Source organism: Bos indicus x Bos taurus, chromosome 21 (assembly GCF_003369695.1).
Source record: "Bos indicus x Bos taurus breed Angus x Brahman F1 hybrid chromosome 21, Bos_hybrid_MaternalHap_v2.0, whole genome shotgun sequence".
NCBI lineage: Eukaryota > Metazoa > Chordata > Mammalia > Artiodactyla > Bovidae > Bos > Bos indicus x Bos taurus.
In genome coordinates, this window is record NC_040096.1 from 42,922,825 (window position 1) to 42,941,989 (window position 19,165).

General features: G+C 39.0%; 1 protein-coding gene across 2 annotated transcripts in view; it reads left to right on the forward strand.

The window, feature by feature from the left end:
- AKAP6 (A-kinase anchoring protein 6) overlaps positions 1-19,165 on the forward strand; it is a 501,487-nt gene that overhangs the window by 266,237 nt on the left and 216,085 nt on the right. For both annotated transcript variants that reach the window (XM_027521919.1, XM_027521920.1), the window contains exons 6-7: positions 923-1,019; positions 2,140-2,303. In XM_027521919.1, coding sequence (XP_027377720.1) covers positions 923-1,019; positions 2,140-2,303 — 261 coding nt within the window. The remainder of the gene's footprint in view (positions 1-922; positions 1,020-2,139; positions 2,304-19,165) is intronic.

Below are 19,165 nucleotides of genomic sequence, written 5' to 3' on the forward strand. Positions count from 1 at the left end.
TTGATCCAGTTCAGCAGATATCCAATATTCCTGCAAACATTTATTGAACACCTTGTATGTGACATGAGGTGGAAATAAATGTGAAACTGGCAAGTCTTTTGATTGTAATAATTTGGTAACCAAATATATGAATAAAGCAGAATTCAGTATGATAAATTCTTCAATAGAAGCAGATATAAGGAACAGAGGAAGCCGGGAGAGGGGAGTAATTAATTCTATGAAAGACATTATGGAAAGCTTCCTGCAAGAAATTTCTATGAGTTGAAATTCACCCATAAGAACAATTTTTATCTTTTGGGTAACTATCATAAGTGAAAAATGCCCCTCATGTGCTTGATGTATTTATTTATAAAGCAATGTCACATGGTAAGGAATAAGCTTGAAATGAAAACATTTGAAAAACATTTGACTCCTCCCTACAGCACCTAAATTCACCTCAGTATTCCATAGTTTGTGTGATATCTGAAAAACAGCTGAATCAAACCCTACTATATTAATGGATTTATATATGTGCACATAATTTATGTTGCCAATTTTTTATGGTTTCATAAATAGTGCTAGCACTAATGTTTCTAAAAAAGTGAAGAAAAGACCTCATATGTGCTGGTAGAATTTCAGTATATATTATAGAACACTGCTACTCTAGATATAGCCTATGGGATGTGACTTTTCATAAAAACCTAATGAATTTCTAGATATGTCAGCTGTTTCTAAACAGATGCACTCTGCTAATCTAATGGAAACATTTTGAGCCCAGATCCCAAATATCAATAGCTTTTAGTATTGCAAATTAGTTTGTCTATTGTATCTATTGGGTAAATTGAACTGTGTGGCTCTTAATAAAAAGTAGCAAGTAATTTTATATGGATGTTTTCTGTTTAATGGCCTTGCCAGGGTTTGATGCTCATATTTTTCCTTGCAGAGTTTTAAGTTGAATGTAGACAGTCATTGTGCACTCAAGGAAGCTGTGGAGGAGGAAGGACACCAACTTCTTGAGCTTATTGCGTCTCACAAAGCAGGTAAATCCTCCTGAAATATTGCAAGTCTTTATGTCTCCAGACTATTAAGAATGAAGAAGCATTGCTGTAAATTACTGCATATATTCACTTCCTTATGTATTATTAATATTTACATTATCAGATTGACCTTCAAGATTTATAAATGTTTCATATACTGCATACAATGCTGTGATACTTATAAGATGAAATACTGCCTCCAAATGGTCTGTTCATTTTATTTGGGGCTTGCTGTTCAGCGGAGTTTCAATTGAAATCACATTCCTGAAAACTTCACATTGACATGCTTTTTGATGTAGGTGCTCTGGAAATAACATTAAGATAATGAATGAGAATTGTGCATATAGTTATAATGCATATGCATCCGGGTACTTGTAGGTATCATTACAGATATAAGGCAGGCAGTCTAGAGACACATGATTATTTCCCTGCCAGTTCACACACATGACTGTTTTGCATGTTCTTTGCTGGTCATTGCATTAGCAGAGTTTTAGCCTCAGACCAGTTCTTACCCCAGTATTAGTGTATTTATGAGAAACGGATTGTAAATAAAAAATAGTTTTGTCATTTGGTTATGCTTATCCTGGTAGTAAAAGACTGTAAGACAGGATGAATTAGTTTGCCCCTTGTTTTGAGCTTACCACAGCCCAGTAAGAAAAGAGCAGCATTAATCTGATGTGCTAACGCTAAAGACTGCTGTCTTAAATTTGGCCCATTTACTGTATTTCAAGTCGAATTACCTTTACTTATTTCCATACATTTTCTGATCATTGTAAAGTCTCCACAAAAAGATATACACAGGGCCTTTTATTTGGGACATGAAGCTAGAGTCTTAATAATTTTTATGTATCATGGTTTTGGTTCTGTATACATTTTTTTAGTCCATGTGTTAAATCTAAGTCAATTCTAAACCATGCATCTATGGGGTTTTCCCATTTTTGTGTCCTTATGCCTTCTGTCAAGTCAGAAACCCTCAGTCTCGGTTCTGAGAGGCAGGTGATGGTAATGATTGTTTAAAATTATGTTTATTGTTGGAAATATCCATCTAATCTTAAATGAAAAACAATACTGGGTAAAAACACAGCCGAGTCGCTAACGTGTGCTTTCCCCTCCTTTGGAGAAGGGCTGAAGGACATGCTGCGGATGATTGCGAGTCAATGGAAGGAGCTGCAGAGGCAAATCAAACGGCAACACAGCTGGATTCTCCGGGCTCTGGATACCATCAAAGCAGAGATTCTGGCTACTGATGTGTCTGTGGAGGGCGAGGAAGGGACTGGAAGCCCCAAGGTAAGTGGCTTGAAGTTTGCCTTATTTCCTCTTATTTCTGTCTTCTTTTGAACTAGGCACCACTGAAGTTTTCTTTCTACCCCTAAGGCTTTTCGTTTCTACTGGGTAAACTTTCTCTCTCTCTCTCTATGTATAGGTATGTATAAACAAAATGAAATGGCTTAGTTTAAAACAATAAAAAAAGCCTCCTACAACTTTCAAGTTTTCCAGGAAGGGGTCTTTCTGTGAAAAGTGGCAGAGTAGGAGGGGGCCAGTACTTTAAGGGTAGGAGAAAGGGGGACATAAAACATTTAGTAAACAAAACATAAAGCATCTTTAACATGAATAATCAGAATGGTTTTAAATTGTTTTGTTGCAACTATAAATCACTATAATCAGTGCAATCACTCAGCTCTGACATCCATTAGCCGCTTGGTTACAGCAAATTAACAAAGAAGAGAGAAAGTGATTCATTATCTCATTCCTGTTAATGACTATCAGATGCATTGCCTAATTAGGGGATGGTCATTGTAGTGGGAAGAAGGTCATATGCTTTGCTACAAATCTTTTTGCTCTGAGTGTAAGTTCTCCATAATGGTGCATGCACCAAATACAACAAGTACTTTAAAAATGAATATTGACATGTTTTGGTCATCTATTGTAGATTTACAAAGTAATCTGTAAAGCATATGAACTTGAACTTTAAATGAGGCACCTTTTAATACAGTGTGCCAAGTTCTAGAGGTATCTTTGGTCTCACGATGTGGAAGATAATTTTATTAATTTGATATTTTCATTCAATCTCTCTTTTCTTTTGTATTTGTTCTTTTGTGAAAGTTAATGCAGAAAACAGGTCTCATAATAGACTCAGCATGGAAACATACTATAAAATGGGGGAAACAGATTTAAGAGTTCATGGCTTCTATTCCTGGCACGGACAAAGTAATTAAATCATCATCAAGTCACATTTATTCAGCCTCCATGTGGATTGTCATTGGGCTACATGTATACAGAGCAAGTTAAACAAACGCTCTGCCCTCGTTAGCCTCACATTCTTAAGTTCAGGCAAGGAGAAACCCAACCTGTTCTGCAGTGGTGAGGCCATGCAGCTAGTTGAAAAGCTCAGGTGGTTTATAGCTTTGAAATCTTAAGCAACAAACTTTACCTTATTTGTTGGAAACAGAGGATGGAATGATGAGCTCAGTTCCATTTAAAGAAGGCTCCATGGAGGAGGTCACATTTCAGGAAATACTTGAAGGAAGGAAGAGAGGTGGCTTGGCACATGAGCACACATTTTAGGAAGTGACGTGATCAGAGCTGGAACTAATAACGGGGAACGGGAGTGTCTTCGGCAGACTTCTCAGGACAGAAATGCTGTTCTTTCAAGGAGCAGACTGTAGTGGAAGTTGATTGGGCTGATGCTTTGGTTGGACTAGGGGGCAGTGATGATGAGAAAGGACACGCCTGAAAATTCTGTTGTGTTTTATTGATTGAACAAAAATATACCGAGTGATTATCTTTTTAAAAGCTACCCTGTATTGGATTCATTCTACATGCCAGCTACTGTGTTGTACATTACTTTTTGTGTACTCTCTCATTTAATTCTCACAACAAACTATATACACCTTAAGGCAGTACTATTATAATTCCCAGTGGAAAAAAAATGGAGGCACAGAGAAGTTGAGTAACTGGCTTAAGGTCACATAGGTGTTAGGTAGCAAAGCTGGGATGTGAATCTGAGCCCTTTGGCCCCAGAGCCCATTTTCAACACCGCTTAGAGCACTGCCTGTTACCAGCACCGCTCAGGGTAGGACGCAGTGATGAACAGTCAGCCTCGGTACTTGTCTCATGGAGCTTGTGGTGAAGTGGGGCGACAGACTTAAATCTCACAACCATGCTTTTATAAACCATGATGGACTGGGAAAGAAAAGCAAAGGGAGCCACCAGAGGCTGGCCTGGGAGAAGTGATTGAGATCCAAGTATGGGGGAGCACTTCCTTGAGGAAGTGACATTCTGTGAACAGGCTGTTGCAGCTAGTGGAGAGCGGGGAGTACGCAAGGGAAGCTGTGTGGCTGTGGGGGCGAATGGGAGGGTTTGGGAGTGAGCAGGGAAAGGACATCATTGACTCATAGAATAAAGAAAGACCTGTCCTTGGCTTTGGTGTGGAGCATGGATGGGTAAGTGGGGTGAGTCGGGGTGGTGGATGAGCAGAGATGATGCAGTCACCTGCATTCATAAGGACCTGTGGCTCTATTCACCAGGGCAAGCTTGAATTGGACACTATTGCTCATTCTGTGGGAGACAGATGAGATAAAGAAGATAGCTAAACCCAATGAGGAGAAGGTATTATGAAATGAGAGGCAATGTTAACATTTCTCAAAAATAGGACCGCCTTCCCCAGGCCCCACCTCAAATGAATCAGTCACCTGAGTAGGGCCCCAGAATCTGCATTCCACAGCTCCCAGAAAACCTCTTCCTACAGGGCCGTATGATCTTCACATAACTGGGATCCTCAAAACAATGTGAAAGGATATCTGTCTTCTTGTTACTTCCAATACCAAACCATTGGTATCAGGTGGCTCAGATGGTAAAGAATCTATCTGTGATGCAGGAGACCTGGGTTCAATCCCTGGGTCACAAAGCTCCGCTGGAGGAGGGCATGGCAACCCACTACAGTATTCTTGCCTGGAAATTCCCCATGGACAGAGCAGCCTGGTGGGCTACAGTCCATAGTGTTGCAAGAGTTGGACATGACTAAGCGACTAACACTTTCACACTTTCAAAATGTTCAAAAATAGGGGCTGTTTAACTAAACTATGCTGCATCTTATCCCAATGAAAGATTACATAACCATTTAAAACTAATGTTTTAGAAGAGAATTTTCAAACATTTGAAGAGGCCTATAATATGCAATTATATATTTTAAAATACCTTTGAATTTTCTAAGTCTCTACAATGAGTAAGAATTATTTGAATCCAAAAAATAAATATATGTAAAATGCAGAATTAAAAAGTGATTAAAAGGTGACATGATCTGAAGGGACTTGAGATGTGAATTTAAATATTAGGAGGAAAAATAAATATATCTGACTCTTACTGATTTGGATGTCTCAGTTCAGTTCAGTTGCTCAGATGTGTCTGACTCTTTGTGACCCCCATGGACTACAGTACGCCAGGCCATCACCAACTCCCGGAGTTTACTCAAACTCATGTCCATTGAGCTGGTGATGCCACCCAACCATCTCATCCTCTGTCATCCCCTTCTCCTCCCACCTTCAGTCTTTCCTAGCATCAGGGAGTTTTCAAATGAGTCAGTTCTTCACATCAGGTGGCCAAAGTTTTGGAGTTTCAGCTTCAACATCAGTCCTTCCAATGAATATTCAGGACTGATTTACTTTAGGATTGATTGGTTGGATCTCCTTGCAGTCCAAGGGACTCTCAAGAGTCTTCTCCAACACCACAGTTCAAAAGCATCAGTCTTGATGCTCAGCTTTCCTTATAGTCCAACTGTCATATCCATACATGACAACTGGAAAAACCATAGCTTTGACTAGATGGACCTTTGCTGGCAAAGTAATGTGTTTGCTTTTTAATATGCTGTCTAGGTTGGTCATAATTTTTCTTTCAAGGAGTAAGCATCTTTTAATTTCATGGCTCCAGTCACCATCTGCAGTGATTTTGGAGCCCACAAAAATAAAGTCCATCACTGTTTCCACTGTTTCCCCATCTATTTGCCACAAAGTGATGGGACCAGATGTCATTATCTTAGTTTTCTGAATGCTGAGTTTTAAGCCAACTTTTTCACTCTCCTCTTTCACTTTCATCAAGAGGCTCTTTAGTTCTTCACTTTCTGCCATAAGGGTGGTGTCATCTGCATATCTGAGGTTATTGATATTTCTCCTGGCAATCTTGATTCCAGCTTGTGCTTCTTCCAGACCAGTGTTTCTCATGATGTACTCTGCATGTAAGTTAAATAAGCAGGGTGACAATATACAGCGTGGACATACTCCTTTCCCAATTTGGAACCAGTCTGTTGTTCCATGTCCAGTTTCAACACTTGCTTCTTGACCTGCATATAGATTTCACAGGAGGCAGGTCAGGTGGTCTGGTATTCCCATCTCTTTCAGAATTTTCCACAGTTTGTTGTGATCCACACAGTCAAAGGCTTTGGTGTAGTCAATAAAGCAGAAGTAGATATTTTTCTGGAACTCTCTTGCTTTTTCAGTGATCCAACGGATGTTGGCAATTAGATCTCTGGTTCCTCTGCCTTTTCTAAATCCACCTTGAACATCTGGAAGTTCACAGTTCACGTAGTTGAAGCCTGGCTTGGAGAACTTTGAGCATGACTTTACTAGCGTGTGAGATGAATACAGTTGTGCGGTGGTTTGAGCATTCTTTGGCATTGTCTTTCTTTGGGATTGGACCACACCCACCTTTTCCAGTCCTGTGGCCACTGTTGAGTTTTCCAAATTTGCTGGTATATTGAGTGCAGCACTTACACAGCATCATCTTTTAGGATTTGAAATAGCTCAACTGGAATTCCATCACCTCCACTAGTTTTGTTTGTAGTGATGCTTCCTGAGACCCACTTGACTTCGCATTCCAGGATGTCTGGCTCTAGGTGAGTGATCACACCATCGTAATTATCTGGGTAATGAAGATCTTTTTTGTATAGTTCTGTGTATTTTTGCCACCTCTTCTTAATATCTTCTGTTTCTGTTAGGTCTATACCATTTCTGTCCTTTACTGTGCCCATCTTTGCATGAAATATTCCCTTGGTATCTCCAATTTTCATGAAGAAATCTCTAGACTTTCCCATTCTATTGTTTTCCTCTATTTCTTTGCATTGATCACTGAAAAAGGCTTTCTTATCTCTCCTTGCTATTCTTTGGAACTTTGCATTCAAATGGGTATATCTTTCCTTTTCTCCTTTGCCTTTTGCTTCTCTTCTTTTCACAACTATTTGTAAGGTCTCCTCAGACAACCATTTTGCCTTTTTGCATTTCTTTTTCTTGGAGACGGTCTTGATCCTTGTCTCCTGTACAATGTCATGAACCTCCGTCCAAAGTTTTTCAGACACTCTGTGTATCAGATCTAATCATTTGAATCTATTTGTCACTTCCACTGTATAATCGTAAGGGATTTGATTTAGGTCATACCTGAATGGTCTAGTGGTTTTCCTTACTTTCTTCAATTTGTCTGAATTTGGCAAGAAGGCATTCATGATCTGAGCCACAGTCAGCTTCTGGTCTTGTTTTTGCTGACTGTATAGAGCTTCTCCATCTTTGGCTGCAAAGAATACAATCAATCTGATTTCAGTGTTGACCATCTGGTGATGTCCATGTGCAGAGTCATCTCTTGTGTTTTTGGAAGAGGTTGTTTGCTATGACCAGTGTGTTCTCTTGGCAGAACTCTATTAGCCTTTGCCTTGCTTTCATTTTGTACTCCAAGGCCAAATTTGCCCATTACTCCAGCTATTTCTTGACTTCCTACTTTTGCATTCCAGTCCCCTATAATGAGAAGGACATCTTTTTTGGGTGTTTGTTCTAGAAGGTCTTGTAGGTCTTCATAGAACCATTCAACTTCAGCTTCTTCAGCATTACTGGTTGGGGCATAGACGTGGGTTACTGTGGTACTGAATGCTTTGCCTTGGAAACAGAGATCTTTCTGTCATTTTTGAGATTGCATCCAAATATTGCATTTCAGACTCTTGTTGACTATGAGGGCTATTCCATTTCTCTAAGGGATTCTTGCCCACAGTAGTAGATATAATGGTCATCTGAGTTAAATTCACCTGTTCCAGTCCATTTTGGTTTACTGATTCCTAATATGTCGGCTTTCACTCTTGAAATCTCCTGTTTTACTGCTTCCAATTTGCCTTGATTCATGGACCTAAATTCCAGGTTTGCATGCAGTATTGCTCTTTATAGCATCAGACTTTACTTCCATCACCAGTCACCCAACTTTGGAACTTGGATGTTTCAGTTCCAAACAAAACAACAACAACAAAAGTCCTCTGTATTTGAATCATCTCCTAAGTGAAAATGTCTTTCTCAACTCACACCTGTTTATAAAGAATAACATCAGTGGTCTTTCCTGTTAATAGTATTTCTGTTCCCAAACATTCTTTGTCATTCTACGCGCACAGCGGGCATCTGAAATCAGCTACAGGAGAGGCTTCTGTGGGCGTCTCAGGGTGTGAACCTGGGGGAGGCGTGAGAGTGAAGGCTTCAGCCTGGCAGAGCGGGCCACACCCCAGGCCCTTGTATCCCAGCCAGTTCTCTCTTCTTCAGTTTGGGTTGAATTTTCTCTAGACGAATGAACTCATCCATAGTCAAGGGTGAAGGTAAACTCAACTTAAGATAAAGAAAATCCATTTCTAAATTTAAACTTAGGAAACTGAGGCAAACCAGAATGGTCATTCTTTCTGTTTGCTTAATGTTGCTCACCTGCCTTCCTCAGTCCTGTGGGCAAGCACGAGGAATAATAGGAGAGGCGCAGACTCAGAAGTCAGATTGTGTTCAACCTGATACTTACTAGTAATGTGTCCTTCAGAGAATGACTGAACTTCTCTGCCTCAGATCCCTCATTTGTACCATGGAGGCAATGGTAACATCCACCTCAAGGGACTGTGATACAGATTTAAAGAGCTGGCGTATCTGAAGTGCTTACAGCGCTGGGCCCATAGGAAGCCCGAGATGAGGGTAAATATGCCAGACTGCATAATCTAGTGGTGGAGACAACAAACAAATAATTGTAATAGAATCTAATAATTACTCTAGTAGAAAGTGAAATAGTGAAAGTGTTAGTTGCTCAGTCGTGTCCGACTCTTTGCGACCCCATGGACTGTAGCCCACCAGGCTCCTCTGTTCATGGAATTCTCCAGGCAAGAATACTGGAGTGGGGGTACAAAGTTCTGGGAGTAAACAGAGGAGGAATTAACTAACCTCAAGTAGGGGTCTCAAGGAAAGACTTAGAGGGCAGTTGATGTTTTAAACAGGGAAGGATTTTTGCCCAAGTGAAATTGATGGGCAGAGAGAACAGCACATGCAGAAAACATGCGACCTTTCGGACGAGATTAGGCCAACTTGCCACACCCAGGTTCGTGTGACAAAAAATGACCCTTAGTGATCAGTGACCTGAGCAATAATTCCTCGTATGCCTCTAATTGACACTATTCAAGTCAGAGTGAGGTCCCTATACAGAAAGTATCTAAAATGACCTGTTTAAACAGAAACATATTGCACACATAGAACAAGCTTAAACCCTGGAGTTCTACAAGACTAAAAGCTGAATTTCGCTCCCTGTCTGTCTATCAGGGAGCCCTCTTTCCGTGACATGACCTTGCATAGGTCATGTACAAATTGTCCCTTGAAATATATCTCCAAGCATAGCAGTTATGATCATCTATTTCATCTTAGACCTAAAAGAGGAACTAAAATTAAAACATAATAAAAAAATAACTCTAGAATTCATCTTAGGTTTACATCAGAAGCTGTGGGAACTTGAGAAGCATAATAGAAAATCTAAGGAATATATCTAGGGGGTATTTTTCTTTTTACCTTGTTTGAGAGACTGTAGAAAAGGGCTTGGTCTTAGAAATCTTGTAAAGAAGGAGGATAGGAGGAAATTCAAAGACTCTGGGAAACTTCTCCCCCAGGACTCTGCAGCATACCTTATTTGTTGTATTTCATTTTTTAAAAAAAATGTTTTCCCAGGACTGTGAGATCTTTTATACATGGAAATAGAGAACAAAATTCACCAATTCTAGAAATAGAGCTTTGGCACACACAATCCAAGGATTGAATGTATGCTTGTAATTATATATTTTATTTTAAGATAGATTGGTGAAAGTTTATCATTTTGAAGTAGGCTTTTTTAGCATGTTAAAATTCTGTATGGTGTATAGCTGGAGGGACTTCAAAACACAGCGAATGTCTAACTCCAAACAAAGGCTACATTCCTTTTTCTTTTTTTTTTTGACATCTCAAGGCAAAAAACAAAAATCGTGAAAGCAAAAAGGCATTCTTAAATTTTGCACATTGCCTCCTTTAAAACGTTCTTATCCCTGTTTTTATTTTTTACCTATAGAGCTTGCCATCATTACGGATGTCTTAGAATCAAGGCTGGGATTTCCCCGCCTGACATCTCAAACTTTGCATCTCTGAAAGCACACAGCAATGGTTCCTTTGTCCTCTTTAAAGAAACATATACATTCCCAAAACAAAGACTATTTGAAGATTTTAATGTAAATTCAGCAAACTTTATAGCAAATAGAAAGGGTGACCTCGCCTGGGTTCCAACCAAGATCTTCCCTTATTTAGTGAAAGGAGGCAGAGGGTTAGCTGCTTTGAACTCTAGGGTTGTGCTTATTTTATCTGGTTTCTTTTGAGGTTCATAGATTGAAGTTGTCATCCCTTTGGAAATGGATATCAGACTGTGAAGGTCATCAATGTTATCTGTTCAACAATAGCACAAGAGCAAGCTTAAGGACATTTCTTAAATATGTTTGCTCAGCCCTACAAATGACAGTTTCAGGTACTGGCTGAGGAAGTGGTGTCTGTGTGTCCTCTGACTTGGGTATGTTGCTAACCACCTCGCCTTTTGTTAGATGTCAAGAGAGGGCAAGTCTAATAGTAACACATACTTTCTGTTTGTTTACCAGACACTCAAGTCTTTACCTAGTATTTATGCTAATAACTATGAGTAACTTTCTTTAACTGAAGGAAGAGAAAGAGGCTGATTGGGGAAGGCCCTTTTTATGATCTTGTCTCTGTGTTATATAGTACCTCTTGGGTAATAGTGCAGCTGGATATTATTATCCTGGAACGGAATTTGATCCAGATTCTTCTAAAGCATTGTCTCTGCATTCTTTTCTTTTCTGGCTCAAATGCTTATGGAGTTGCATGTTCTTTAATATAGAACTTCAGAAACAGCCTTAAGATATTGGATGGAAATTGCATTTATATGTGGTCAGTCACACTTGTATGTGGCACTGAGGTATATAAAGAATTACTTGAGGTGATTTACTCTTTTCTTCTTTCAAAACAAGAGCACAGTTATATGTTGTCAGAGGAACCAGAAATGATATCATAAGATTGAATTAGTAGAAACAAAAACAATAGGCAAAGGCTTGGCCATTATTTACTGAGTGCTGACAGAGAGCTCTGCCCCATGCTGGGTTAGACATGAGGGAAGACATGCTTTCCTGCTCAGTGGTCTTATCATCTCATTGTAAGCACACACTGTAACATCTTGTCTAATGTAGATTGAGCTATCTTAGATCTAGAATAATAGATCACCTCAGATTTAGATCATCTTAATTAGGATGTTGGCAGACTGAAAGGGAACAGGGTTCTTGATGCAAGCAAATGAGTAGTAAATGCATTAGCAATTCCCCTTCTTCCTTACAGAATTCTTCCTAAAAGCCAGTATCCAGTTCCTTTCCCACTGAACGGTATAAACAGTCCTGAAATGTAGTACCTAGGGAGAGCACTTTCTTCTACTGTGGATTCTTCAGTAGTCCTTTTTTTTTGTTAAAAGAAGGGCAACTTTGCTTCAAAAGTGTTTTTGAAAGACAGAAACAAAAGTGAGTTATTTCTTTGAAGATCAGTTGTGGTTACTAAATTTGTGATGGAATCGAATAAAAGATAGTTCTAATCTCCTTGAAGCATTGAAATTTGCATATTATCAGATGTGTGGGTGGCCCAAGATGAGTTTTTTTTAAAGAAGTCTGCCATTCTAACTAGGTGACTGAAAAAAATGATGGAGATGATTTAATATATATTAGGTCAAAGGATAGCTAATGGTCAGCCCCATCATGGTCTATGTGATATAGAAAACCATACCTTATCTTGATTTTTGCACTGTACTTCCAGTGCTGGGTGATTTGCGGAGTGAAATTCTTTGGTGTCTCTAGTCAACACAGGGAAATGTCATTGACAAGAGTAGGTAGTCTTATGTTTTTCCTTTTTAGTCAAGAGTACCTAATCTCTGAATCTGTAACACCTAGAGTTGCAGAGATGCATGGTATTAGATACAAAGTTACATTCTATGGAAAGCAGCCCTCTTTTATAGGCAGAACTAACATTTCTTAACTCAGCCTGATCTATTTTGTAAACACATTCAAGGTACTTTTTGATATACAATGGGGGTCAGCATTTTTTTTTTAATCTACAAGTATTTATGCAAAACAAAACAAAACCGGAAGGCAAGATACAGAATTGCTTCTAAAACCACTTTAAAACTAATAAGTAAATTATTTGAAAGTGTGAAACAGTTACCTCAGTGTGTGATTTACACTTGGCCGCCCCCCACCCCCAAATGTGTTGTTTCTGGCAGGGGAGCATCTGAGCTGGGGAGAGCCCTGCTAAAGGGATTAGGTTGCCCTGGCTCTTGTGCTTATTGAGTCACCTAGGACTTCTTATAAAACAGCAGCGTTCAAATGTACACACACCTACGCTCAACACCCTGAGTACTCCAAATGCTCGTTTAACTGTTCTCACACCTGGAGTATCTCTTCCATCCAGTGAGGTCAGAAGGCACGGAGATGTCCACATACTGGTTTTTCCTTTTCTTTGGAAGTCTGTTGGAATATAGCCATTTATATGGTTCTGATGCTAACAAAGACAGAGACATTTTCAGTGTGCTATAGTGCTTTTTGCTACCAGGCCCCACAGAACATCCCCAGTCTTACCTCCCACTGTGTCAAAATGAAGGTTAATGTTTCTCAGGGGACATTATCTCAATTGAGGTTTTGCTGGGCTACAGTCCAGGGACCCATCTCACTGCAGCTTCCAGGCCACTTTGCGCTAGGAGGGGGAGGTGGCTTATTGTACTTAATCTGGCCCGCAGAGGCCAGCACTGGCTCTGTGCAGGGCTAAGCAGGGTCATGGATCTTGCTGTGTGAGAAAGGGAAGAGGAAAGAAGGAAGCCTAAAGCAGGAGGCTAAGACGAGAGAAGGAACAGAAAGATAAAAGAAGGGAGTATGCATCTAGGGAAGCTCATCTGCCTGTCACTTCATGGACATTAATGCTCGCTTTTTACTCCCTCTGTCTTTTTCTTTCCTTTCTCTAGTCTGGAAGTCAAAGCCTGACAAACTGTCTTTATTTTTGACATCATGGATATTATCACATAAAGTATGCGTGTGTGTGTGTGTAACATGCTGTATTAATGGGGTTAGCATTGTTAGCAGGCTTACTATGGTGTAGGTTTATGTCTGGATTATCTCATTCATTCTTTTTTTTGTAGATTTTTTTTAAATTTGGCTGTGATGGTCTTAGTTGCGGTGTGCAGATTCTTAGCTGAAGCATGTGGGATCTAGTTCCCCAATCAGGGATTGAACCTGGGCCCTCTGCATCGGGAATGTGGATCTTAGCCCCTGGACTACCAGGGAAGTCCTTCATTCATTCTTCCCAACAATATAGCAGTTGTAGCGTCTATTATCATTTTTACTTTACTGATAGAAAATGTAGGCTCCAAACTCATATTAGGTACTCAGGCTTATTCAAAGTCTTTTAAAATTCATGTGTGACAGCATAAAGACCAAATTCCTTCCCCTGTCACTTGACTCCACCTGCTTAGTCAAGATTCATGTCACTGTTTCATTTCATTAATGTTCTAATTAATTCACCATCATCCAAATGTCTTTTCCCTTTTCTCTTTGCTTTTGCCCAGGACTTTTCCTATTCTCTCTACTTACACTGCTCTTATCCATCCTTAAAATCGATAAGTATTGAATACGTAACTACATTATGATGTCATAGCTCTGGACAGGACACTATTCCTCTCCATGCTCACTTCCCAACAGTACACACACACACACACATATCATTCTAAATTAAGGTAGACTGTGTGATGAATACTATAATGAGAGATAGGGACATAAGAAATAGAGAAATTGTGTGGAGGGGACATTATTTCAATTTCATGGTGCCTGGGAAAGCTCTTTCCTCTAAGGGAATTTGTATTTTGTGGAGATCTCTAATATTCTGACAAATTGTTAGTAAGAAAATATTAGAATGAGGGCATGCTAGGTAGAGGAAATACCATGATATGGAGAATATGAGGGACATCTGAAGAGTGGTGAACAGTGAATGGTTTGGCTCTTTTGAACACAGAGTATCCACATATTTATGGGAAGGGATGAAGACCTAATAGAAAATAAAGCCTGAAAAGCTTTATTCCTCCTCCACTTTACCACCTGGTAACCTTAAGCTTATTTCCAACTTTTGTAGCTCTACTTCTATTTTATAAATAGATTCATTTGTAGCACTCTTTAGACTCCATTTAGAAGCAATATTATGTGATGCTTGTCTTTCTCTGACATCTTTCACTCAGTATGACAAGCTCTAGGTCCATCCGTGTTGCTGCAAATGGCATTTTTCGTTCTCTTTTATGACTGAGTAATATTCCAGTAATATTCCATTACTCAGAAGGAGATCATGGCGACCCACTTCAGTATTCTTGCCTGGAGAATCCCACGGACAGAGGAGCCTGGTGGGCTACAGTCCATGGGGTTGCAAGAGTCGGACACGTCTTAACAACTATATTCCATTATATATATGTATTGTATCTTTTCAATCCACTCCTCTATTGATGGACACTTAGGTTGCTTCCTTGTCCTGGCTATTGTGAATAGTGCTGCAGTGAACACTGGGGTGCATATATCTTTTCAAATTATGGTTTTCTCCAGGAGTATGCCTAGGAGTGGGATTGCTGGGTCATATGGTAGTTCTATTTTTAGTTTTTAAAGGAACCTCCGTACTTTTCTCCATAGTGGCTGTACCAACTTACATTCCCACCAAGAGTATAGGAAGGGCCCCTTTTCTCCACACACTGTCCAGCATTTGTTGTTTGTAGATTTTTTGATGATGGCCAGATTTTTTTCAGACCAGTGTGAGATGATACCTTTTTGTAGCTTTAATTTGCATTTCTCTAATAATCAGTGATGTTGAGCATCTTTTCATGTGCTTTTTGGCCATTTGTATGTCTTTGGAGAAATATCTATTTAGATCTCCTGCACATTAAAACCTTTTTTTTTATATTGAGTTGCATGAGAAGTTTGTATAGTTTGGAGATTAATCCCTTGTTGGTTACTTTGTTTGCAAATATTTATGGTTTCCTTTGCTATGCAAAGACTTGTAAAGTTTAATTATGTCCCATTTGTTTAATTTTGTGTTTATTTTCATTACTCTAGGAGTTGGATCAAAAAAGATCTTGCTGTGATTTGTATCAAATGTGTTCTGCTTATGTTTTCCCCCATGAATTTTATAGAATCTGGCCTTATGCTTAAGTCTGTATTCCACTTTATTTTTGTGTATGGTGTTAGGGAGTGTTCTAACTTCATTCTTTTACATATAGCTGTATAGTTTTCCCAGCACCACTTGCTGAAGAGACTGTCTTTTCTCCATTGTGTATTCTTGCCTCCTTTGTCAAAGTAAGGTGCCCGTATGTGCGGGAGTCTATCTCTGGGCTTTCTGTCTTGTTCCATGGATCTGTATTTCTGCTTCTGTTCCAGTACCACACTTTTTTGTTGAGTGTAGCTTTGTAGTTTAAGTCTGAAGTCAGGGAGCCTGAGGCCTCCAGCTCCATTTTTCTTTCTCAAGATTGGTTTGGCTATTTGCAAGATTTTTTTCTAATTCTGTGAAAAATGCCACTGGTAATTTTCTAGGGAAGTCTACATAGATTTAATAGCTTTAGCCTTTGAAGTTTATATTGACAAGAAAAGCCTATTATGTAAGAATGGAGAAGTGTGATAGAACTTTGGGGGATGTCTAGGGTAACTGAGAGCAAAGATGTCATATTAATACTGGGGATTAAGTGAGAATCTGCATGCTCAATAGTGAAACTCCCAGCTCTTGCCTTCCAGAATACTGGTAACAGGGGATACTAGGGGTCTAGGTCAAAGGAACTTTTCATGGAATAGGGCTGACCTTAGCACATTTATAGACTATAGAATAGAACTAGTTAAAAATGGATGGTTGAAGAAGATAGTTTCAGAAGGATAAGAAAGAAGATGAATTGGCATAATGATTCAGATGATGGAGAGGAAGTGAATCAGGTGGAGCTATGAACTGAGGGAAGGGAGGATATGTCTTATGAAATAGAAGAGAAAGAAAAAATATTGAGTGGTAAGCAATTGTAAAGAGAAAAGGAAACCAAAGAATTTAGAATGAAGGCAGATTCCATGTGATTAGTCAATAGGGCAATTATTTGAATAGAGAGAGGGTTGAGAGTGAGGAGGAACTGGAGAACAAGAATGGGATTCAAATCCTTCCTTTACAGTAGAGATTTCCTGCAACCTTCCAGCCCTAAGTGATTGCTATTTCTTCTAAACTATATTGCATTTACTATTTGTACCACACATTTGGTGACTAATCACACACAGCCTGTGACACTATTTCTATTGTTGTCTTGAGCTCTCATTTATATCTTTTGTTAGTTAACTTTTCAGGCAATATGTACTCCATGACTGAAGACTCCTCAGTGCAGCAACTACATCCTAAACTTCTTTGTTTTGCTCACTTTAAATGTTATTTGAACTAAAAATATATATATTTAAAATTTTAAATTGGTTGATATATAGTACTATTATTAAAGACAGAACTCTATCTTCTCATCTTTTATGATATTCTTTTTCTCTTTTCTGTGTAATGGCACAATCTTATCTTACCATTTGATCTTCCTTTCTACAGTTCTCTCCCATTTCCTTTGCCTCTTGGCTTTTACTGTAAGTTAAACAATCTTTAAAAGAGCCATTTCACCTATTTCTCCCCAAATAACTAGTAATTTCTATAATAAAGAATAAAAAAGTGTGATTTTTAATGTTTTTTGTATTTCCTTGAGTCACTTAATTATTTTAATAGGTTGTTTTGTTTGTTTGTTTGTTTTTTGGTGGTGGAGGTTGGTCTCTATTTGAACAGACTTTCTTAAAAAATACATTCTGAGTTGCTTTGAAAAAGACTAAAAGCATCTAATGTGACTTATCAGCTGACCAGCACACTGGTTGATGAAATTTGTAGTCTTTGCTCTAAAGTCCTCTAACAAGATTAGGTGAGATTGAACTGAGAAGGTAAAGGTTTCTAAACTGACATAAATTCAAAGAGCAGAACTAGATCATGATACTGTTTGAATCTCTAACAAAGTCTAATCTTTGACATGTTATATTTGGTGCACCATAATCTGTATGCATACATATCCTTCTAGTAAATGATGAATGAGGTTTAGCTAACACAATGCACTTTATTATATTCTTTTATACCCTTCTAGACCTTTGTTGGAAATATAGGGTTGGGGAGCTCTGCCTTGTAAAATGACCCAGATCCTTTCTCTGGAACAGAATCTATATATGCGTTTTTCCAAAACAGCTTGGTCGCATTTGTTTCCCTACTGTCATTCATTTGGTGCTTCTTCTGGCAGCCATTAGAAAGATAGGGGGAAATACTAAATTTCACTGGATAGTTCCATCTGCCTAAAACTACTAAAACCAATAATTTCATATGGGACTTTTTGGCCCATTTGTGAAACCAGATCTGAGACAAACAAATAGCTCAGCATTGCCCTTCTTTGGGATTGGAATGAAAACTGACCTTTTCCAGTTCTGTGGCCACTGCTGAGTTTTCCAAATTTGCTGGCATATTGAGTACAGTGCTTTAACAGCATCATCTTTTAGGGTTTGAAATACTGCAACTTGAATTCCATCACCTCCACTAGCTTTGTTCTTAGTGAGTGAGTGAGCGAGTGAAGTCGCTCAGTCATGTCCTACTCTTTGCGACCCCATGGACTGTATGTAGCCTACCAGGCTCCTCTGTCCATGGGATTTTCCAGGCAAGAATACTGCAGTGGATTGTCATTGTTCTTAGTAATGCTTCCTAAAGCCCACTTGACTTCACACTCTAGAATGTCTTGCTCTATGTGAGTGACCATGCAATCATGATTATCCAGGTCATTAAGACCTTTTTTATATAGTTCTTCTGTGTATTCTTGCCACCTCTTCTTAATCTCTTCTGTTTCTGTTATATCTTTGCCATCTCTGTCCTTTATTGTGCCCATCTTTGCATGAAATGTTCCTTTGATATCTCTAATTTTCTTGAAAAGATCTCTACTCTTTCCCATTCTATTGTTTTCCTCCATTTCTTTGCATTGTTCACTTAAGAAGGCTTTCTTATCTCTCCTTGCTCTTTGGAACTCTGCGTTCAGATGGGTATATCGTTCCCTTTCTCCTTTGCCTTTTTCTTTTCTTCTTTTCTCAGCAATTTGTAAAGCCTCCTCAGACAACCATTTTGCTTTTTTGCATTTCTTTTCCTTGGAAATGGTTTTGATCACTGCCTCCTGTACAATGTTATGAACTTCCATCCATAGTTCTTCAGGAACTCTATCAGATCTAATCCCTTGAATCTATTTGTCACTTCCACTGTATAATCGTAAGGGGTTTGATTTAGGTCATGCCCGAATGGCCTAGTTGTTTTCTCTACTTTCTTCAATTTAAGTCTGAATTTGGCAATAAGGAGTTTATGATCTGAGCCACAGTCAGCTCCCGGTCTTGTTTTTGCTAACAGTATGGAACTCCATCTTTGACTGCAAAGAATATAATCCATCTGATTTTGGTGTTGACCATCTGGTGATGTCCATGTGTAGAGTTATCTCTTGTGTTGTTGGAAGATTCATCTCTTGCATCATCTCTTGCATTGTTGTGTTTTCTATGACCAGTGTGTTTTCTTGGCAAAACTCTGTTAGTCTTTGACCTTAAATATCTTGATTCATAGACCTAACATTGCCCATTGCTATGCAATATTATTCTTTACAGCTTTGACCATTACTTTCACAATCAGACACATCCAAAACTGAGCATTGTTTCTACTTTGGCCAAGCTGCTTCATTCT